The 23,984-nt window shown below is 41.9% G+C and overlaps 1 protein-coding gene across 2 annotated transcripts in view; it reads right to left on the bottom strand.

Moving 5' to 3' along the window:
- Nucleotides 1–23,984, bottom strand: part of PPP1R12C (protein phosphatase 1 regulatory subunit 12C) — a 666,212-nt gene that overhangs the window by 250,302 nt on the left and 391,926 nt on the right. For both annotated transcript variants that reach the window (XM_053690707.1, XM_053690708.1), the window contains 3 exons: nt 12,481–12,569; nt 11,882–12,025; nt 6,178–6,268 (listed from right to left, as the gene is read on the bottom strand). In XM_053690707.1, coding sequence (XP_053546682.1) covers nt 6,178–6,268; nt 11,882–12,025; nt 12,481–12,569 — 324 coding nt within the window. The remainder of the gene's footprint in view (nt 1–6,177; nt 6,269–11,881; nt 12,026–12,480; nt 12,570–23,984) is intronic.

Below are 23,984 nucleotides of genomic sequence, written 5' to 3'. Positions count from 1 at the left end.
TAAGTGGTGACTGGTGGCTGAGCAGAATATGGCCATATTGTGTGACTAAGATCCCAATTTTATTTAAAAACAGAATTTATGTTTACCTGATAAATTACTTTCTCCAACGGTGTGTCCGGTCCACGGCGTCATCCTTACTTGTGGGATATTCTCTTCCCCAACAGGAAATGGCAAAGAGCCCAGCAAAGCTGGTCACATGATCCCTCCTAGGCTCCGCCTACCCCAGTCATTCGACCGACGTTAAGGAGGAATATTTGCATAGGAGAAACCATATGATACCGTGGTGACTGTAGTTAAAGAAAATAAAATATCAGACCTGATTAAAAAACCAGGGCGGGCCGTGGACCGGACACACCGTTGGAGAAAGTAATTTATCAGGTAAACATAAATTCTGTTTTCTCCAACATAGGTGTGTCCGGTCCACGGCGTCATCCTTACTTGTGGGAACCAATACCAAAGCTTTAGGACACGGATGAAGGGAGGGAGCAAATCAGGTCACCTAAATGGAAGGCACCACGGCTTGCAAAACCTTTCTCCCAAAAATAGCCTCAGAAGAAGCAAAAATATCAAACTTGTAAAATTTGGTAAAAGTGTGCAGTGAAGACCAAGTCGCTGCCCTACATATCTGATCAACAGAAGCCTTGTTCTTGAAGGCCCATGTGGAAGCCACAGCCCTAGTGGAATGAGCTGTGATTCTTTCGGGAGGCTGCCGTCCGGCAGTCTCGTAAGCCAATCTGATGATGCTTTTAATCCAAAAAGAGAGAGAGGTAGAAGTTGCTTTTTGACCTCTCCTTTTACCGGAATAAACAACAAACAAGGAAGATGTTTGTCTAAAATCCTTTGTAGCATCTAAATAGAATTTTAGAGCGCGAACAACATCCAAATTGTGCAACAAACGTTCCTTCTTCGAAACTGGTTTCGGACACAGAGAAGGTACGATAATCTCCTGGTTAATGTTTTTGTTAGAAACAACTTTTGGAAGAAAACCAGGTTTAGTACGTAAAACCACCTTATCTGCATGGAACACCAGATAAGGAGGAGAACACTGCAGAGCAGATAATTCTGAAACTCTTCGAGCAGAAGAAATTGCAACCAAAAACAAAACTTTCCAAGATAATAACTTAATATCAACGGAATGTAAGGGTTCAAACGGAACCCCCTGAAGAACTGAAAGAACTAAGTTGAGACTCCAAGGAGGAGTCAAAGGTTTGTAAACAGGCTTGATTCTGACCAGAGCCTGAACAAAGGCTTGAACATCTGGCACAGCTGCCAGCTTTTTGTGAAGTAACACAGACAAGGCAGAAATCTGTCCCTTCAGGGAACTTGCAGATAATCCTTTATCCAATCCTTCTTGAAGGAAGGATAGAATCTTAGGAATTTTAACCTTGTCCCAAGGGAATCCTTTAGATTCACACCAACAGATATATTTTTTCCAAATTTTGTGGTAAATCTTTCTAGTTACAGGCTTTCTGGCCTGAACAAGAGTATCGATAACAGAATCTGAGAACCCTCGCTTCGATAAGATCAAGCGTTCAATCTCCAAGCAGTCAGCTGGAGTGAGACCAGATTCGGATGTTCGAACGGACCCTGAACAAGAAGGTCTCGTCTCAAAGGTAGCTTCCATGGTGGAGCCGATGACATATTCACCAGATCTGCATACCAAGTCCTGCGTGGCCACGCAGGAGCTATCAAGATCACCGACGCCCTCTCCTGATAGATCCTGGCTACCAGCCTGGGGATGAGAGGAAACGGCGGGAACACATAAGCTAGTTTGAAGGTCCAAGGTGCTACTAGTGCATCCACTAGAGCCGCCATGGGATCCCTGGATCTGGACCCGTAGCAAGGAACTTTGAAGTTCTGACGAGAGGCCATCAGATCCATGTCTGGAATGCCCCACAGTTGAGTGACTTGGGCAAAGATTTCCGGATGGAGTTCCCACTCCCCCGGATGCAATGTCTGACGACTCAGAAAATCCGCTTCCCAATTTTCCACTCCTGGGATGTGGATAGCAGACAGGTGGCAGGAGTGAGACTCCGCCCATAGAATGATTTTGGTCACTTCTTCCATCGCTAGGGAACTCCTTGTTCCCCCCTGATGGTTGATGTACGCAACAGTTGTCATGTTGTCTGATTGAAACCGTATGAACTTGGCCCTCGCTAGCTGAGGCCAAGCTTTGAGAGCATTGAATATCGCTCTCAGTTCCAGAATATTTATCGGTAGAAGAGATTCTTCCCGAGACCAAAGACCCTGAGCTTTCAGGGATCCCCAGACCGCGCCCCAGCCCATCAGACTGGCGTCGGTCGTGACAATGACCCACTCTGGTCTGCGGAAGGTCATCCCTTGTGACAGGTTGTCCAGGGACAGCCACCAACGGAGTGAGTCTCTGGTCCTCTGATTTACTTGTATCTTCGGAGACAAGTCTGTATAGTCCCCATTCCACTGACTGAGCATGCACAGTTGTAATGGTCTTAGATGAATGCGCGCAAAAGGAACTATGTCCATTGCCGCTACCATCAAACCTATCACTTCCATGCACTGCGCTATGGAAGGAAGAGGAACGGAATGAAGTATCCGACAAGAGTCTAGAAGCTTTGTTTTTCTGGCTTCTGTCAGAAAAATCCTCATTTCTAAGGAGTCTATTATTGTACCCAAGAAGGGAACCCTTGTTGACGGAGATAGAGAACTCTTTTCCACGTTCACTTTCCATCCGTGAGATCTGAGAAAGGCCAGGACAATGTCCGTGTGAGCCTTTGCTTGAGGAAGGGACGACGCTTGAATCAGAATGTCGTCCAAGTAAGGTACTACGGCAATGCCCCTTGGTCTTAGCACAGCTAGAAGGGACCCTAGTACCTTTGTGAAAATCCTTGGAGCAGTGGCTAATCCGAAAGGAAGCGCCACGAACTGGTAATGCTTGTCCAGGAATGCGAACCTTAGGAACCGATGATGTTCCTTGTGGATAGGAATATGTAGATACGCATCCTTTAAATCCACCGTGGTCATGAATTGACCTTCCTGGATGGAAGGAAGAATTGTTCGAATGGTTTCCATCTTGAACGATGGAACCTTGAGAAACTTGTTTAAGATCTTGAGATCTAAGATTGGTCTGAACGTTCCCTCTTTTTTGGGAACTATGAACAGATTGGAGTAGAACCCCATCCCTTGTTCTCCTAATGGAACAGGATGAATCACTCCCATTTTTAACAGGTCTTCTACACAATGTAAGAATGCCTGTCTTTTTATGTGGTCTGAAGACAACTGAGACCTGTGGAACCTCCCCCTTGGGGGAAGCCCCTTGAACTCCAGAAAATAACCTTGGGAGACTATTTCTAGCGCCCAAGGATCCAGAACATCTCTTGCCCAAGCCTGAGCGAAGAGAGAGAGTCTGCCCCCCACCAGATCCGGTCCCGGATCGGGGGCCAACATTTCATGCTGTCTTGGTAGCAGTGGCAGGTTTCTTGGCCTGCTTTCCCTTGTTCCAGCCTTGCATTGGTCTCCAAGCTGGCTTGGCTTGAGAAGAATTACCCTCTTGCTTAGAGGACGTAGCACTTTGGGCTGGTCCGTTTCTACGAAAGGGACGAAAATTAGGTTTATTTTTTGCCTTGAAAGGCCGATCCTGAGGAAGGGCGTGGCCCTTACCCCCAGTGATATCAGAGATAATATCTTTCAAGTCAGGGCCAAACAGAGTTTTCCCCTTGAAAGGAATGTTAAGTAGCTTGTTCTTGGAAGACGCATCAGCTGACCAAGATTTCAACCAAAGCGCTCTGCGCGCCACAATAGCAAACCCAGAGTTCTTAGCCGCTAACCTAGCCAATTGCAAAGTGGCGTCTAAGGTGAAAGAATTAGCCAATTTGAGAGCATTGATTCTGTCCATAATCTCCTCATAAGGAGGAGAATCACTATCGACCGCCTTTACCAGCTCATCGAACCAGAAACACGCGGCTGTAGCGACAGGGACAATGCATGAAATTGGTTGTAGAAGGTAACCCTGCTGAACAAACATCTTTTTAAGTAAACCTTCTAATTTTTTATCCATAGGATCTTTGAAAGCACAACTATCTTCTATGGGTATAGTGGTGCGTTTGTTTAAGGTGGAAACCGCTCCCTCGACCTTGGGGACTGTCTGCCATAAGTCCTTTCTGGGGTCGACCATAGGAAACAATTTTTTAAATATGGGGGGAGGGACGAAAGGAATACCGGGCCTTTCCCATTCTTTATTTACAATGTCCGCCACCCGCTTGGGTATAGGAAAAGCTTCTGGGAGCCCCGGGACCTCTAGGAACTTGTCCATTTTACATAGTTTCTCTGGGATGACCAACTTGTCACAATCATCCAGAGTGGATAAAACCTCCTTAAGCAGAATGCGGAGATGTTCCAACTTAAATTTAAACGTAATCACATCAGGTTCAGCTTGTTGAGAAATGTTCCCTGAATCAGTAATTTCTCCCTCAGACAAAACCTCCCTGGCCCCATCAGACTGGTTTAGGGGCCCTTCAGAACCATTATTATCAGCGTCGTCATGCTCTTCAGTATCTAAAACAGAGCAGTCGCGCTTACGCTGATAAGTGTTCATTTTGGCTAAAATGTTTTTGACAGAATTATCCATTACAGCCGTTAATTGTTGCATAGTAAGGAGTATTGGCGCGCTAGATGTACTAGGGGCCTCCTGAGTGGGCAAGACTCGTGTAGACGAAGGAGGGAATGATGCAGTACCATGCTTACTCCCCTCACTTGAGGAATCATCTTGGGCATCATTGTCACATAAATCACATTTATTTAAATGAGAAGGAATTCTGGCTTCCCCACATTCAGAACACAGTCTATCTGGTAGTTCAGACATGTTAAACAGGCATAAACTTGATAACAAAGTACAAAAAAACGTTTTAAAATAAAACCGTTACTGTCACTTTAAATTTTAAACTGAACACACTTTATTACTGCAATTGCGAAAAAATATGAAGGAATTGTTCAAAATTCACCAAAATTTCACCACAGTGTCTTAAAGCCTTAAAAGTATTGCACACCAAATTTGGAAGCTTTAACCCTTAAAATAACGGAACCGGAGCCGTTTTTAACTTTAACCCCTTTACAGTCCCTGGTATCTGCTTTGCTGAGACCCAACCAAGCCCAAAGGGGAATACGATACCAAATGACGCCTTCAGAAAGTCTTTTCTAAGTATCAGAGCTCCTCACACATGCGACTGCATGTCATGCCTCTCAAAAACAAGTGCGCAACACCGGCGCGAAAATGAGGCTCTGCCTATGATTTGGGAAAGCCCCTAAAGAATAAGGTGTCTAAAACAGTGCCTGCCGATATAATCTTATCAAAATACCCAGATTAAATGATTCCTCAAGGCTAAATATGTGTTAATAATGAATCGATTTAGCCCAGAAAAAGTCTACAGTCTTAATAAGCCCTTGTGAAGCCCTTATTTACTATCTTAATAAACATGGCTTACCGGATCCCATAGGGAAAATGACAGCTTCCAGCATTACATCGTCTTGTTAGAATGTGTCATACCTCAAGCAGCAAGAGACTGCTCACTGTTCCCCCAACTGAAGTTAATTGCTCTCAACAGTCCTGTGTGGAACAGCCATGGATTTTAGTAACGGTTGCTAAAATCATTTTCCTCATACAAACAGAAATCTTCATCTCTTTTCTGTTTCTGAGTAAATAGTACATACCAGCACTATTTTAAAATAAACTCTTGATTGAATAATAAAAACTACAGTTAAACACTAAAAAACTCTAAGCCATCTCCGTGGAGATGTTGCCTGTACAACGGCAAAGAGAATGACTGGGGTAGGCGGAGCCTAGGAGGGATCATGTGACCAGCTTTGCTGGGCTCTTTGCCATTTCCTGTTGGGGAAGAGAATATCCCACAAGTAAGGATGACGCCGTGGACCGGACACACCTATGTTGGAGAAAGTATAAAGTTTTTTGCAGGCATTTTTTGCAGCATTTTATATGTGGTCTCATTAGTTTGGATGTGCGCCAATACTTTGTTTTGTATTTACTTTGGTCATTTTGGCAGCACTCCCACAATATGTGTACTAATATATACAATGTTTTTGTTAGGTGTGCTTAACCAAACCCCCATGTTGTATGTCACCACCTTATGAAGGAAATCATGTTTACAACTTTACAAGACTTAAGCTTAAGATTATAAACCATATTACCTGTGTGGAACGCCGCGATTGTCGCATGAGTCGTGAGCGAGCCTTCCGCTGAGACTCTGATTCTTCATCACGTACTGGAGTTTGATATGACCTGTAATTAAGGTTACAAATGTCCTTATGCTTTTTTTTTTTTTTTTTTTTTAATTGGCCTAAAAAGGTTATCTAGTTTACTAAAACTATAAAGTAAAAATTAATTTAAAATGGGACAAATAAAAAGACTTCTTATCAATCTATACTATAATCGTGTTCGTAATGCGTCCCTCGCCAGTTGCGCATGCATCCTCAAAGGAATGTCGGCAGCGCGAGGCCAAAAGCATTCACCGGGATGCAGCGAAGGCAAACAGAGCATTACAAAAAAAAAAAAAAAAACCACGCCCACAGTATTAAAAACAAAAAAAAAAAAAATAACCGCCCGTACAAACTATTAAGGAAAAAAATAAAATAAATACCCAATAAAATTATTAACCCCTAAATCCGCCAACCACAACATCGCAAACTACCTAATACATCTATTAACCCCAAATCTGCCAATACACCACAACGCATTAAACCTAATTTACCTATTAACTCCTAAACCGCCAACCCTCACAACAAAAAAAACTAATTTAATGACTAAGCCCCCTAACCTAACACCCTCTAAATTAACTCCTTAGTTACATAAAAAAAAAACTACATAATTAAATTAAACATTTTTAAAAAATTACATTACATTAATCTAAAATTACAGAAAATAAAAGGCTAACATTTCAAAAAATAAACACTATCCAAAATAAAAAAAAATAAACCTAATCCCTATGAAAATAACCCCCCCCCCCAAATAAAAACACCCCCTAATCTAAGAATAAACTACCAATAGCCCTTAACAAGTCTTTTTGTAGGGCATTGCCCTAAAGAAATCATTAAAAAATAAACAATGTCGCCCCTAACAAAAAAAAAAACCCCACCCACCAAACCCCCCCAAAATAAAAAAAAACTAACACCAATAAAATACCCATTGCTCCTAAAGGGGCATTTGTATGGGCATTACCCTTAAAAGGGCATTCAGTTATTTTTCACTACCCTTAAAAGGGCATTCAGCTCTTTTGCAAATTGCCCAATACGACCACGGTTTCAGTGGTCCTCTGCGGCGGTCGTCCCCAGCGAGGGCGTGGAGGTTCCTCTTCATGGGATCGTCCATTACACACTGAAGATTGAATTCAAGGTACCCCATATTTATTGGGGTACTTTACATTCCTATTAGCTGAAATTTTCTAAATCAGCCAATAGGATGACAGCTACTGAAATCTTATTGGCTGATTTGAACAGTCAATAGGATTTCAGCAGCTCTAATCCTAATGGCTGTTTGAAAAAGTCAGCCAATAGGAATGCAAGGTATCCTAAATTGATTGCGGTACCTTGCATTCAATATTCAGTATACAATGGACATCGGATTAAGACAAGCCTCCATGCCGCCGAGGACCAACAATGTTGCCACATATGACCACCGCCGAGTATCGCCACATCTAGGAAGACTGCTCCGGACCTCCGCTCTGCCTTTGCTGTGTATGAAGATGATGGACCCGCCTGGAAGAAGACCTTCTCCGCCGGACTTCTGAACCGTGAGTACCTATTTGGGGCTTTAGTTTTAGTTTTTTTTTTTTGGGGGGGTGAGGGTTTTTTTAGATTAGGGTTTATTGGGCAATTTGCAAAAAAGCTGAATGCCCTTTTAAAGGCAGTGAAAAAGAGCTGAATGCCCTTTTAAGTGCAATGTCCATACAAATGCCCCTTTAGGGCAATGAGTAGTTTAGGTTTACAAGTGTTTTATTTTGGGGGTTTGGTGGGTGGTGGGGGTTACTGTTGGGGGGGGACACTTTATTTTTAATGTAAAACATAAAATTATGCTTACCTGATAATATAATTTCCATTTGTATGAGGAGAGTCCACGGCTTCATTCATTACTTGTGGGAAATACAGAACCTGGCCACCAGGAGGCGGCAAAGACACCCCAGCCAAAGGCTTAAATACCTCCCCCACTCCCCCAGTCATTCTGCCGAGGGAACAAGGAACAGTAGGAGAAATATCAGGGTAACGGATGAAATATGTAGACTAGGTTAAACCCCCAAGGCACTGCTAAGGCATCTATCCGTTCTGCCTGGGGACACCTGGACCGCAACCCGTATCTGGGTAGCTTGAAGTTAAATCTGGATGCCATGAGATCTCTGGCGTCCCCATCTGTTGCAAATCCCCGCAAACACTTCGGGATGGAGAGACCATTCCCCCGGATGAAACAATTGTCTGCTGAGAAAGTCTGCTTCCCAGTTGTCCACACCCGGAATGTGGATCGCTGAAAGCAGTTGTCGGCCTCCGCCCATTCCAGAATCCAAGATACTTCCCTCATGGCTAGGGAGCTTCTCGTTCCCCCCCTGATGGTTGATATAAGCCACAGAGGTAATGCTGTCCGACTGGAATGTGATGAACTGGGACAAACCCAGAAGGGGCCAAGCCCTCAGAGTGTTGTAGATCGCTTGAAGTTCCAAGATGTTGATCGGAAGAAGCGACTCCTCTCGATTCCACCTGCCCTGTGCCTTCCTGGCACCCCAAACAGCTCCCCATCCTGAGAGGCTCGCGTCTGTAATCACAATATCCCAGGATGGTCTCAAGAAGGATGTCCCCTGGGACAGCCAATCTGGACCGAGCCACCAAGAGGAATTCTCTCGCCCGGTTGTCCCGAGAAATCTGTTGGGATGGATCCGAGTGATCACCGTTCCATTGCCTCAGCATGCACAGCTGAAGAGGTCTGAGATGAAACCTGGCATATGGATTGACATCTATGCTAGATACCATGATAACAATCACTTCCATACACTGGGCCACAGATGGCCTTGAGGAGGTCTGAAGGGTTAGACATCTTGAGGCAATTTTGCAACGTCTCTGGTCTATCAGGAATATCTTCATGGATATGGAGTCTATTATCGTTCCCAGGAACTCCACTCTGGTACTGGGAACCAGAGAACTCTTTCCTGAGTTTATTTTCCATCCATGAGATGGAAGTAGAAGAGATCTCGAATGGTCCTCTGCTAGCCGGCAGGAGGGAGCCTGGACCAGGATGTCGTCCAGATAAGGCGCTACTGCAATACCTCTGGATCTCGCCACCCCGAGCAGAACTCCCAGAACCTTCGTAAAGACTCTTGGAGCAGTAGCCAGACTGAAGGGGGAGCTACAAACTGGAAGTGCTGGTCCAGAAAAGCCAATCTTAGGAACTTGAAGTAATCCTTGTGAATTGGCACATGAAAGTAAGCGTAATGGGTTCCTTAAACGAAGAAATATCCTCAAGTGGGATAGTGGTGCGCTTAGCGAGCGTGGAGATAGCTCCATCCACCTTAGGGACAGACCCCCACAATTCAAGCTGAGAGTCAGGAACAATTTCTTAAATGAAGGAGAGAAAGATGATCCAAGTCTCTCCCATTCAGTCTTAATATTTACCATCTTTATGGGGAACCGGGAAAGTCTGGGGCACTACCCTGTCCTCGTAGACCTTAACAAGCTTAGGAACAGAAGGTTCCTCTGGTAATTTCGGTTCCGGAACCTCTAGAGTAGCTAACACCTCTTAATTAAAAGCGTAAGTGTCTGGTTCCTCCGCACCCGGAGGTTTAGAGGACGCAGATTCCAACCGAGAGAGAGTCCTCTGAGGTCCGTGGATAATCTAGTCTCAGATACATCCAACGGAGTAGATGACTTCTGGGAAGGATGGCAATGTTTAACCTTTCGCTTGCACTTAGCAGGACGAGGTAAAGCACTAAAGGCCGCAGACACCGCCGTTTGCAACTGGTCACCGAAATCTGGCGCTCACAGGGCCCCTCCCACAGGAGGATTAGTAGTGCACTGGGGAGCTGCATGTGTAATCTGAGATGATAGTAGGGAACGCACCTCGCGTGACGGAAACCCATCAGCGGTGGACGGTTCAGTGGTACAAAACACCTTGTTCTTTTTAGATATCACTATTTTATCAAGGAATGTGGAACATAGTTGAGCAGGCGGGTATACCATAACCTCCTCACAAAGAAGGGAGTACCCTCTAACGCATCAGAGTCCTCCTTTAATATGGACTTATAGAAAAATAAATGGCACCTTAATATCCCAATGGCCAGAGCACTCACCACCTCCTATGACCCGGGCCCACAGAGAAACCGCTTCATCTCTTGCAACCGACTGTCAGGGAAAAAAAAGAAGCAAATAATGAGGCCACACCCAGTCACATGGAGTGCCATGCAAGACAGCACCTGTCGTCAAGAAAAACCGCGTCAAACTAAACCGGCTGCATAGTTAATCAAAACCTGACTGTTCACACATTGCCAGAGCTTGATCTCACAAATGGTGCAGCAAAAAACACAATAAAGCAATTATGTATAAATCCCCCCCCCCCCCCCCCCCAGTTCAATAATACCCTTCCGGAGATATTAACCCGTGATTCTATACAGATAAAAGGAGTCACACTGTGACCCTGTCTTCTTGCGTTATCATAGATCTTACCAGAATCTATGCCGTGGAACAGGAACACGGCCACTCAAGTTTGACAGTGTTGAAGCATCGCTTCTGACATGGACTTGAGTGGTAGAAAGCAGGCAGCGAAATTTGTCAACGCTGATTGCTTACGGAGCTGTACGAGTCGGAATGGTTTCGCAGAAAGACTCTCCCTGCATCCCCAAACTTTAACTTTCATCCATGCTCTCACTGAGAGTCTGACAGGACTACATAAAACTCCAGTCCCATTTCGAAGAGTACAACCCTCCATAAGAGACTACTCGGTAATCTTCCGACACTTCTCTGCCATCCTCCTGTGATGAAAGGCAAAGAATGACTGGGGGGTGAGGGGAGTGGGGGAGGCATTTAAGCCTTTGGCTGGGGTGTCTTTGCCTCCTCCTGGTGGCCAGGTTCTGTATTTCCCACAAGTAATGAATGAAGCCGTGCACTCTCCTCATATTAAGATGGAAAAGCTGATTTATTTAGGGCAAATCCCTTCAAAAAGCCCTTTTAAGGGCTATTGGTTGTTTATTTTTATTTTGGGGGGCCTTTTTTATTTTATTTTCATAGGGATTAGGTTTAATTTGGATAGTGGTTTTTTTTTCTGTATTTTTACTTTATTTTTTGTAGCTTGGGGGGGGGGGGGGGTTTAAATTTTTCACTCATAGACTGTCCTCTGGGCAGGCTTATCTACGTCTTCTAAACCCACCAAACTCCTGTGATGGCTGCTAAGGCAGACATCTGAGTCTTAAAAAGCACAAGTACTCAAGTACTTAAGGTATCCATCAAGATGGAACTCTACAACAACAAATTCTAGGTCTGTTTGTTACTTTACTAATTCTGAAAAGATGTTCCATATCCAAAAAGATTGAAGTGGTTGACGCTTTAGTTCACCAACAAAATCAGTTTTATGCACACTAATTGATATTGAAGAGTGTTACCATTAATAAACTTTAAAAAAAGACAGCATTGAATTATTTAGTACCAATAAACCACATTAAAATTGTCTGTTCTCGTGTTTACTTTTGCCTGCAAGTGTCCTCCTCAACTAGTGCCCCAGGTCACCCCCTGAACAATTTATTTATTAATTATTTTTTAATGAGCAGCTAAATTGTGTTAGTGGGCACAAAAGTATGGCACTTTTTTAAAATTTCTTAAAAAAGAGGAATAAAGTGAGAAAGCATGCAGGTTAGTTGTGCATTACCTTCGCCTGTCTTGGAAATCACTATTGGAATTTGTGCTGGAAGAGGAGGTGGAGGAAGTGGCAATCATGCTGGAGGAAGTGTTTGTTTGCAATTGTGGGGAAGGAACAGTATCAATATTCATCTGAAGTCCACCTTCTGTCTCTCTAGTGGAATGATGGAAGTGAAGACAACTTTTTAAGGGATCAACAAGATAAAATAACCCTTATTTAAATACAATACTATCAATTTTCATCAGTCAGTTTTAAGATAAAAACTGGACATTACCACACAAGAGCCGGACAGATAGCTCAGCATGCTAATGCACTGTGGCTGAGCTCTGTAGCAACCCGAGGGTTGCAGGTTCGATCCCCGGCGAAGTCCACTCAGCCTTTCATCCTTCCGAGGTCGATAAAATGAGCAGCGCCTTGAGACCCTTACGGTGATTAGCCGCACTTTACAAGTACCCAATACATACATACAAGCATAAAATTAAATTATTTTTCCCCCCCAGTCTAAAATATTTGGCCTAAATGAAATAAGTGCAGTGTACATTCTCTGGGTGTGAGCATAGGCTGATGCAAGGCCATGAGTTATAGAGTTTGTGGCATAGAATACTCACTCTTTCTTTGTTTCATGTGGAGTGTCAGTTTCTGGAAGAGTGAAGATCCTTCTGGTTGGAGTAGGTGGAACACGAGCCACAAGCTCATTCTAAAAAGAAGAGCATAAACCTAAATATGATTGCTTTCACATATTTCTCAGAGGTCAGCAATTAAAACATTTGCACTGGTTCATGTTTTACGCATTATTTTTTGCTAATTAAGGGGTTGAGAGAGGTGGGAAAGGGTGATAAAGTATTATTCTCCTGTGACACTCTCTGATGAAGTGTTACACAACCCTAGAGAGAGTCCTGTGTAGCCAAAACTACAACTATCTGTAACAGCACCACCAGCTTAACCCTTGAACATCCAAACAACTATCATGCTTGGTTTACAAAAGGGATATTCAGCATTTATCCCCAAAAGCTGTAGATATACCGTGTTTAAAGCTATCCCTGTGTGAGCGACAATGAGTTTTGTCCATGGCTAAATCACAAAATTAACCGCACAGGAGTATCTTCAACTCCTACCCTCAAGAATAAATGATCACTAATGGTCTACAATTACCAGTTTCTTTGCATTTCAGCTCACTAATTTGCCATACTGCATCATCGTTATTGTTCTACTGAAATTGCACTGTTTATTACTTGTCAAAACTGATGTCAGTAGAGTAGGTAGTTGAACGAAAAACAAATAGCAAACTGTATAAATTATTAGTTTTGCTCAGTCTTCACAACGTATTCATTCCAAGAGATGTAACCTTTCTATGATAATGTGGGTAGTACTTTTACAGAAGAGGTTGTTTTAATGGATTTATCCAAATAAAACAAGAAATTATCTGCAGATAAAACTGCAATGTCTATATTTTGGCCCCCTTATAATTGGATCCCCATTACCTTCAAGAACACCCTAAAAAAAGGGGCCGGACAGAAACAGAACCTGCCCACATAGACCCAAATATAAGTAGATGCCTAAAACTCACCCAGTAATAGTCCAATGGTATAGACAAAGGATGAATCAAATGTGTTAACATTGGAACCCATTGACCCCCTTGTTTTTATAAATGGGCCACAATATAGAAATGGCTGTTCTATCTACAGACAATATCTTGTTATTTTGGCCCCTTAATAGGATCCCCATAGATTTGAAGAGATCACAAAGCAGTAAACATTTGGTGGAAAAAATACAGAACTACAAAACTATATTCTACAAATAGTGAACAAGATTTATTAAAACAACAAAAGCCAAATTAAGCAGAAGAGAACTGAAGAAAAGTCAACTTGAAATGGAGTCACAAAGTATCAGAAACAAAAGGCATTAGCCTGCACAGCCCAAGATGTGCCATAGTTGAGTGAGTCTTAATGCCATAAGGCACAACAACAAAACTTGCTTAAGCTTGTAAGCTGCATTGATACACTTAAAGACATGAAGCCCAAACATTTTTTCTTTCAGGATTCAGAGCATACAATTTTTAAAAATTTTTTTTAAATTTATTTCTATTAGCTAGGTTTCTTTGTTCTTTTGTATCCTTTGTTAAAAAGCATACCTAGGTAGGCTGAGAAGCTAGCTGCACACATGTGCCTTTTGACATTGGCTTAATGTGTTCAGCTAGCTCCCAGTAGTGCATTGCTGCTCCTTTAATAAAGCAAATTAGATAATAGAAGTCAATTGGAAATTTGTTTAAAATTGCATGCTCTATCTGAATTATGAAATAAAAAGAAAATAGCCTTTCCTTTTTTCCAAAGGGAATAACGAACAAACAAGACATTTTACAAAAGTCCTTAGTTCTTTCCAATTAAATAAAAAAACATCTCACTACATCAAGTGCATGAAGGTATAGATCCTTAAAATGTGTTTTGTCTGTACAGAAGGTGGGAAGGAAAATCTCTTGATTCATGTGAAAGGCTGACACCACTAGGAAAAAAACTCTGGAACTGTACGAAGGAAAAATGCTTTAGAACAAAAAACATAATTTATGTAAGAACTTACCTGATAAATTCATTTCTTTCATATTAGCAAGAGTCCATGAGCTAGTGACGTATGGGATATACATTCCTACCAGGAGGGGCAAAGTTTCCCAAACCTTAAAATGCCTATAAATACACCCCTCACCACACCCACAATTCAGTTTAACGAATAGCCAAGAAGTGGGGTGATAAGAAAAAAGTGCGAAAGCATATAAAATAAGGAATTGGAATAATTGTGCTTTATACAAAAAAAAATCATAACCACCACAAAAAAGGGCGGGCCTCATGGACTCTTGCTAATATGAAAGAAATGAATTTATCAGGTAAGTTCTTACATAAATTATGTTTTCTTTCATGTAATTAGCAAGAGTCCATGAGCTAGTGACGTATGGGATAATGACTACCCAAGATGTGGATCTTTCCACACAAGAGTCACTAGAGAGGGAGGGATAAAATAAAGACAGCCAATTCCTGCTGAAAATAATCCACACCCAAAATAAAGTTTAATGAAAAACATAAGCAGAAGATTCAAACTGAAACCACTGCCTGAAGTACTTTTCTACCAAAAACTGCTTCAGAAGAAGAAAACACATCAAAATGGTAGAATTTAGAAAAAGTATGCAAAGAGGACCAAGTTGCTGCTTTGCAAATCTGATCAATCGAAGCTTCATTCCTAAACGCCCAGGAAGTAGAAACTTACCTAGTAGAATGAACTGTAATCCTTCGAGGCGGAATTTTACCCGACTCGACATAGGCATGATGAAATAAAGATTTCAACCAAGATGCCAAAGAAATGGCAGAAGCTTTCTGGCCTTTTCTAGAACCGGAAAAGATGACAAATAGACTAGAAGTCTTTCGGAAAGACTTAGTAGCTTAAACATAATAATACAAAGCTCTAACAGTATCCAAAGAATGCAATGATTTCTCCTTAGAATTCATAGGATTAGGACATAATGAAGGAACCACAATTTCTCTACTAAGGTTGTTAGAATTCACAACCTTAGGTAAAAAAAATCAAAAGTAGTTCGCAGCACCGCCTCATCCTGATGAAAAATCAGAAAAGGAGACTCACAAGAAAGAGCAGATAATTCAGAGACTCTTCTGGCAGAAGAGATGGCCAAAAGAAACAAAACTTTCCAAGAAAGTAATATAATGATCAAAGAATGCATGGGTTCAAAAGGAGGAGCTTGAAAAGCCCCCAGAATCAAATTCAAACTCCAAGGAGGAGAAGTTGACTTAATGACAGGTTTTATACGAACCAAAGCTTGTACAAAACAATGAAATATCAGGAAGATTAGCAATCCTTCTGTGAAAAAAGAACAGAAAGAGCAGAGATTTATCCTTTCAAGGAACTTGCGGACAAACCTTTATCTAAACCATCCTGAAGAAACTGAAAAATTCTCGGTATTCAAAAAGAATGCCAAGAAAAAATGATGAGAAAGACACTAAGAAATATAAGTCTTCCAGACTCTATAATATATCTCTCTAGATACAGATTTACGAGCCTGTCACATAGTATTAATCACAGAGTCAGAGAAACCTTCTTTGACCAAGAATCAAGCGTTCAAACTCCATACCTAAAAATTTAAGGATTTGAGATCCTGATGGAAAAAAGGACCTTGCGACAGAAAGTCTGGTCCTAACGGAAGAGTCCACAGATGGCAAGAGGCCATCCGGACAAGATCCACATACCAAAACCTGTGAGGCCATGCTGGAGCTACCAGCAGGACAAACGAGCATTCCTTTAGAATCTTGGAGAATACTCTTGGAAGAAGAACTAGAGGCAGAAAGATATAGGCAGGACGATACTTCCAAGGAAGTGATAATGTATCCACTGCTTCCGCCCGAGGATCCCGGGATCTGGACAGATACCAGGGAAGTTTCTTGTTTAGATGAGAAGCCATCAGATCTATTTCTGGGAGTTCCCACATTTGAACAATCTGAAGAAATACCTCTGGGTGAAGAGACCATTCGCCCGGATGCAACGTTTGGCGACTGAGATAATCCGCTTCCCAATTGTCTATACCTGGGATATGAACCGCAGAGATTAGACAGGAGCTGGATTCCACCCAAACCAAAATTCGAGATACTTCTTTCATAGCCAGAGGACTGTGAGTCCCTCCTTGATGATTGATGTATGCCACAGCTGTGACATTGTCTATCTGAAAACAAATGAACAACTCTCTCTTCAGAAGAGGCCAAGACTGAAGAGCTCTGAAAATTGCACGGAGTTCAAAAATATTGATCGGTAATCTCACCTCCTGAGATTCCCAAACCCCTTGTGCCGTCAGAGACCCCCACACAGCTCCCTAACCTGTAAGACTTGCATCTGTTGAGATTATAGTCCAGGTCGAAAGAACAAAGAAGCCCCCTGAACTAAACGATGGTGAACTGTCCACCATGTCAGAGAGTGTCGTATAATCGGTTTAAAGATATTCATTGAGATAAAACGAGCAAAGGAGATCGCATCCGATGCGGCAGTCCTAAGACCTAAAATTTCCATGCATAAGGCTACCAAAGGGAATGATTGTGACTGGAGGTTTTGACAAGCTGATATGAATGTTAAATTTCTCTTATCTGACAAGGACAGAGTCATAGACACTGAATCTATCTGGAAACCTAAAAAGGTTACCCTTGTCTGAGGAAACAATGAACTGAATGGTAAATTGATCCTCCAACCATGATCTTGAAGAAACAACACAAGTCGATTCGTATGAGATTCTGCGAAAATGTGAAGACTGAGCAAGTACCAAGATATCGTCCAAATAAGGAAATACCAAAACCCTGTTCTCTGATTACAGACAGAAGGGCACCGAGAACCTTTGAAAAAAATTCTTGGAGCTGACGCTAGGCCAAACGGTAGAGCCACAAAACTGGTAATGCTTGTCTAAAAAGAGAATCTCAGAAACTAAAAGTGATCTGGATGAATCGGAATATGCAGATATACATCCTGTAAATCTATTGTAGACATATAATGCCCTTGCTAAACAAAAGGCAGGATAGTCCTACAGTTACCATCTTGAATGTTGGTATCCTTACATAACGATTCAATATAGATAGATCCGGAACTGGTCTGAAGGAATTAACCTTCTTTGGTACAATGAAGAGATAGAATAAAACCCCAGCCCCTGTTCCAGAACTGGAACTGGCATAATTACTCCAGCCAACTCTAGATCTGAAACACATTTCAGAAATGCTGAGCCTTTGCTGTGTTTACTGGGACACGGGAAAGAAAAAAATCTCTTTGCAGGAGGCCTTAACTTGAAGCCAATTCTGTACCTTTCTGAAACAATGTTCTGAAACCAGAGATTGTGAACGGAATTGATCCAAATTTTCTTGAAGAAAACATAAACTGCCCCATACCAGCTGAGCTGGAATGAGGGCCGCACCTTCATGGGTATTTAGGAGCTGGCTATAGGTTTCTATAAGGCTTGGATATATTCCAAACTGGAAAAGGTTTCCAAACTGATACCGCTCCTGAGGATGAAGGACCAGGCTTTTGTTCCTTGTTGTGAGGAAAGGAACGAAAATGATTATTAGACCTAAATTTACCTTAGATTTTTTATCCTTTGGTAAAAAAGTTCCCTTCCCTCCAGTAACAGTTGAGAAAATAGAATCCAACTGAAAATCGAATAATTTATTACCCTGGAAAGAAAGGGAAAGCAAAGTTTTAAGCCATAAAGCTTTTCTAGCTAAAATAGCTAGAGACATATACCTGACATCAACTCTAATGATATCAAAAGATGGTATCACAAATAAAATTATTAGCATGTTATAGAATAATAATAATGCTATAAAATTATGATCTGTTATTTGTTGCGCTAAAGCTTCTAACCAAAAAGTTGAAGCTGCAGCAACATCCGCTAAAAATATAGCAGGTCTAAGAAGATTACCTGAACATAAGTAAGCTTTTCTTAGAAAGGATACAATTTTCCTATCTAAAGGATCCTTAAATGAAGTACTATCTGCCATAGGAATAGTAGTACGTTTAGCAGGAGTAGAGGCAGCCCCATTAACCTTAGAGATTTTGTCCCAAAACTCTAATCTGTCAGATGGCACAGGATATAATTGCTTAAACGTTTTAAAAGGAGTAAATGAATTACCCAAATTATTCCATTCCCTGGAAATTACTTCAGAAATAGCATCAGGGAGAGAAAATACTTCTGGAATAACTACAGGAGATTTAAAAACCTTATTTAAACGTTTAGATTTTGTATCAAGAGGACCAGAATCCTCTATTTCTAATGCAATTAATACTTCTTTAAGTAAAGAACGAATAAATTCCATCTTGAACAAATACAAAGATTTATCAGCATCAACCTCTGAGACAGAAACCTCTGAACCAGAAGAACCATTATCAGTATCAGAATGATGATGTTCATTTAAAAATTCATCTGCAAAAAAGAGAAGTTTTAAAAGACTTTTATGTATACTAGAAGGAGAAATAACAGACATAGCCTTCTTAATGGATTTAAAAAATAAAATCTCTTATATTATCAGGAACACTCTGAAAATTAGATGTTGACGGAACAGCAACAGGTAATGTAACAGTACTAAAGGAAATTTTATCTGCATTAATAAGTTTGTCATGACATGCAATACAAACAACAGCTGGAGAAACAGATACCAAAAGTTTATAGCAGATACACTTAGCTTGGTAGCTCCAGCACTGGGCAGCAATTTTCCTGAAGTATCTTCTGACTCAGTTGCAACGTGGAACATCTTGTAATATGTAAAAGAAAAAACATATAAAGCAAAATTGATCAAATTCCTTAAATGACAGTTTCAGGAATGGGAAAAAAATGCCAGTGAACAAGCTTCTAGCAACCAGAAGCAATAAATAATGAGACTTAAATAATGTGGAGACAAAAATGACGCCCATATTTTTTAGCGCCAAAAAAGACGCCCACATTATTTGGCGCCTAAATGCTTTTGGCGCCAAAAATGACGCCACATCCGGAACGCCGACACTTTTGACGCAAAAAAACGTCAAAAAATGATGCAACTTCCGGCGACACGTATGACGCCGGAAACAGAAAAAAAATTTTGAGCCAAAAAAGTCCGCGCCAAGAATGACGCAATAAAATGAAGCATTTTCAGCCCCCGCGAGCCTAACAGCCCACAGGGAAAAAGTCAAATTTTGTAAGGTAAGAAAAAATGATTGAAACAAATGCATTTATCCCAAGTATGAAACTGACTGTCTGAAAATAAGGAATGTTGAACATCCTGAGTCAAGGCAAATAAATGTTTGAAAACATATATTTAGAACGTTATATAAAAGTGCCCAACCATAGCTTAGAGTGTCACAGAAAATAAGATTTACTTACCCCAGGACACTCATCTACATGTTTGTAGAAAGCCAAACCAGTACTGAAACGAAAATCAGCAGAGGTAATGGTATATATATATATATATAAGAGTATATCGTCGATCTGAAAAGGGAGGTAAGAGATGAATCTCTACGACCGATAACAGAGAACCTATGAAATAGACCCCGTAGAAGGAGATCATTGCATTCAAATAGGCAATACTCTCCTCACATCCCTCTGACATTCACTGCACGCTGAGAGGAAAACCGGGCTCCAACTTGCTGCGGAGCGCATATCAACGTAGAATCTAGCACAAACTTACTTCACCACCTCCATAGGAGGCAAAGTTTGTAAAACTGAATTGTGGGTGTGGTGAGGGGTGTGTTTATAGGCTTTTTAAGGTTTGGGAATCTTTGCCCCTCCTGGTAGGAATGTTTATCCCATACGTCACTAGCTCATGGACTCTTGCTAATTACATGAAAGAAATAGTGATATACAGTTATCCACTAAGCAACTTAGCTAAATCAATAAAACCCCAAAAATTGATAATTAACAACAGAATTTAGAAGCAAATAAGCTTAGTTGCGTCTATAAAGATACCTAAAACCAGGTAGACAAAATAGTCTAAAAGTGAATTACTGTGGGACAAATACTAATAATAGAATGGGGGGGGAATAAATACAAAACTATATGAATCTTTAAAAATTTAATATATATTCTAAAAGCAATCAATTCATTTAATACATACAATTTATTCATTAAGCAGGGAATATGAATAGACCGGTCCGGTCGCCAATGGCGAGTAAAAATCCTTGCGGGCAAGTAAAATTTTTAAGTTACCAGCCCGAACGGCGACCTGACATTTTAAGTGAGATATAAGAAGCAATAAAAAAAAATGTCAAATTGCATTCCACATATGCACACACACAGGAATGGAGGGAAGAAAGGGGAGGTTCTTTCTGTTTAATGCATTCAAAGACCTCCCCTTATCTCCATGGCTCTTGGTCTCTTCCTTGTCAGTTGCTTCTTCCCAACCCTAAGGTTATCTGAGCGGGAAGACATCCTGCTAGAGCGGTGAGTGTTTCTTCTCTCTGTGTGTGTATGAATGAAGTATGGGTTTAAGTGACTATATAGTTATGGTAGGCAGCTTGCTCACGTACATTAAGCTGAAGTACTCCAGGATCCTCTGCAGTACTTCAGCACAATGTACACGATCAAGCTGCCTACCATAACAATATAGAGCAGTGCACAATTTTTCTGGATGCTATTAATGCTCCAAAAACTGACTTTACCAATTAGTAGAGAACATACCATCTCCATGCACCCAGTTAAATCTGCTAGCGTGGCACTGACAGTCGCGCTAGTAGTTGAAAGGCAGCCAGGCTGAAAGGGGGGGAAAAAAACATAATTTATGCTTACCTGATAAATTCCTTTCTTCTGTTGTGTGATCAGTCCACGGGTCATCATTACTTCTGGGATATAACTCCTCCCCAACAGGAAATGCAAGAGGATTCACCCAGCAGAGCTGCATATAGCTCCTCCCCTCTACGTCACTCCCAGTCATTCGACCAAGAATCAACGAGAAAGGAGAAACCAAGGGTGAAGTGGTGACTGGAGTATAATTTAAAAGATATTTACCTGCCTTAAAAAAACAGGGCGGGCCGTGGACTGATCACACAACAGAAGAAAGGAATTTATCAGGTAAGCATAAATTATGTTTTCTTCTGTTATGTGTGATCAGTCCACGGGTCATCATTACTTCTGGGATACCAATACCAAAGCAAAAGTACACGGATGACGGGAGGGATAGGCAGGCTCATTATACAGAAGGAACCACTGCCTGAAGAACCTTTCTCCCAAAAATAGCCTCCGAAGAAGCAAAAGTGTCAAATTTGTAAAATTTGGAAAAAGTATGAAGCGAAGACCAAGTTGCAGCCTTGCAAATCTGTTCAACAGAGGCCTCATTCTTAAAGGCCCAAGTGGAAGCCACAGCTCTAGTAGAATGGGCTGTAATTCTTTCAGGAGGCTGCTGTCCAGCAGTCTCATAGGCTAAACGAATTATGCTACGAAGCCAGAAGGAGAGAGAGGTAGCCGAAGCCTTATGACCTCTCCTCTGACCAGAGTACACGACAAACAGGGAAGACGTTTGTCGAAAATCCTTAGTTGCCTGCAAGTAGAACTTGAGGGCACGAACTACATCCAGATTGTGTAGAAGACGTTCCTTCTTTGAAGAAGGATTTGGGCATAAAGAAGGAACAACAATCTCTTGATTGATGTTCCTGTTAGTGACTACCTTAGGTAAGAACCCAGGTTTAGTACGCAGAACTACCTTATCTGAATGAAAAATCAAATAAGGAGAATCACAATGTAAAGCTGATAACTCAGAGACTCTCCGAGCCGAAGAAATAGCCATTAAAAATAACACTTTCCAAGATAACAACTTTATATCAATGGAATGAAGGGGTTCAAACGGAACTCCTTGTAGAACGTTAAGAACAAGGTTTAAACTCCATGGCGGAGCAACAGTTTTAAACACAGGCTTGATTCTAGCTAAAGCCTGACAAAAGGCCTGGACGTCTGGATTTTCTGACAGACGCCTGTGCAACAAGATGGACAGAGCTGAGATCTGTCCCTTTAATGAACTAGCCGATAAACCCTTTTCTAAACCTTCTTGTAGAAAGGACAATATCCTAGGAATCCTAACCTTACTCCAGGAGTAACCTTTGGATTCGCACCAGTATAGGTATTTACGCCATATCTTATGGTAAATTCTTCTGGTAACAGGCTTCCTAGCCTGTATCAGGGTATCAATAACCGACTCCGAAAAACCACGTTTTGATAAAATCAAGCGTTCAATTTCCAAGCAGTCAGCTTCAGAGAAGTTAGATTTTGATGTTTGAATGGACCCTGTATCAGAAGGTCCTGTCTTAGAGGTAGAGACCAAGGCGGACAGGATGACATGTCCACTAGATCTGCATACCAAGTCCTGCGTGGCCATGCAGGCGCTATTAGAATCACTGATGCTCTCTCCTGTTTGATTTTGGCAATCAATCGAGGAAGCAGTGGGAAGGGTGGAAACACATAAGCCATCCCGAAGTTCCAAGGTGCTGTCAAAGCATCTATCAGAACCGCTCCCGGATCCCTGGATCTGGACCCGTAGCGAGGAAGTTTGGCGTTCTGGCGAGACGCCATGAGATCTATCTCTGGTTTGCCCCAACGTCGAAGTATTTGGGCAAAGACCTCCGGATGAAGTTCCCACTCCCCCGGATGAAAAGTCTGGCGACTCAAGAAATCCGCCTCCCAGTTCTCCACTCCCGGGATGTGGATTGCTGACAGGTGGCAAGAGTGAGACTCTGCCCAGCGAATTATCTTTGATACTTCCATCATTGCTAGGGAGCTTCTTGTCCCTCCTTGATGGTTGATGTAAGCTACAGTCGTGATGTTGTCCGACTGAAACCTGATGAACCCCGAGTTTTTAACTGGGGCCAAGCCAGAAGGGCATTGAGAACTGCTCTCAATTCCAGAATGTTTATTGGCAGGAGACTTTCCTCCTGATTCCATTGTCCCTGAGCCTTCAGAGAATTCCAGACAGCGCCCCAGCCTAGTAGGCTGGCGTCTGTTGTTACAATTGTCCAGTCCGGCCTGCTGAATGGCATCCCCCTGGACAGATGTGGCCGAGAAAGCCACCATAGAAGAGAGTTTCTGGTCTCTTGATCCAGATTCAGAGTAGGGGACAAGTCTGAGTAATCCCCATTCCACTGACTCAGCATGCACAATTGCAGCGGTCTGAGATGTAGACGTGCAAAGGGTACTATGTCCATTGCTGCTACCATTAAGCCGATCACCTCCATGCATTGAGCTACTGACGGGAGTTGAATGGAATGAAGGACACGGCATGCATTTAGAAGCTTTGTTAATCTGTCTTCTGTCAGATAAATCTTCATTTCTACAGAATCTATAAGAGTCCCCAAGAATGGAACTCTTGTGAGAGGAAAGAGAGAACTCTTCTTTTCGTTCACTTTCCATCCATGCGACCTTAGAAATGCCAGAACTAACTCTGTATGAGACTTGGCAGTTTGAAAGCTTGAAGCTTGTATCAGAATGTCGTCTAGGTACGGAGCTACCGAAATTCCTCGCGGTCTTAGTACCGCCAGAAGGGCACCCAGAACCTTTGTGAAGATTCTTGGAGCCGTAGCCAATCCGAATGGAAGAGCTACAAACTGGTAATGCCTGTCTAAGAAGGCAAACCTT

The sequence above is a fragment of the Bombina bombina genome, chromosome 8 (genome assembly GCF_027579735.1).
Source record: "Bombina bombina isolate aBomBom1 chromosome 8, aBomBom1.pri, whole genome shotgun sequence".
Taxonomy (NCBI): domain Eukaryota; kingdom Metazoa; phylum Chordata; class Amphibia; order Anura; family Bombinatoridae; genus Bombina; species Bombina bombina.
Note: the sequence above shows the minus strand (reverse complement) of the source record. Positions and strands in the feature narration are given on the sequence as shown.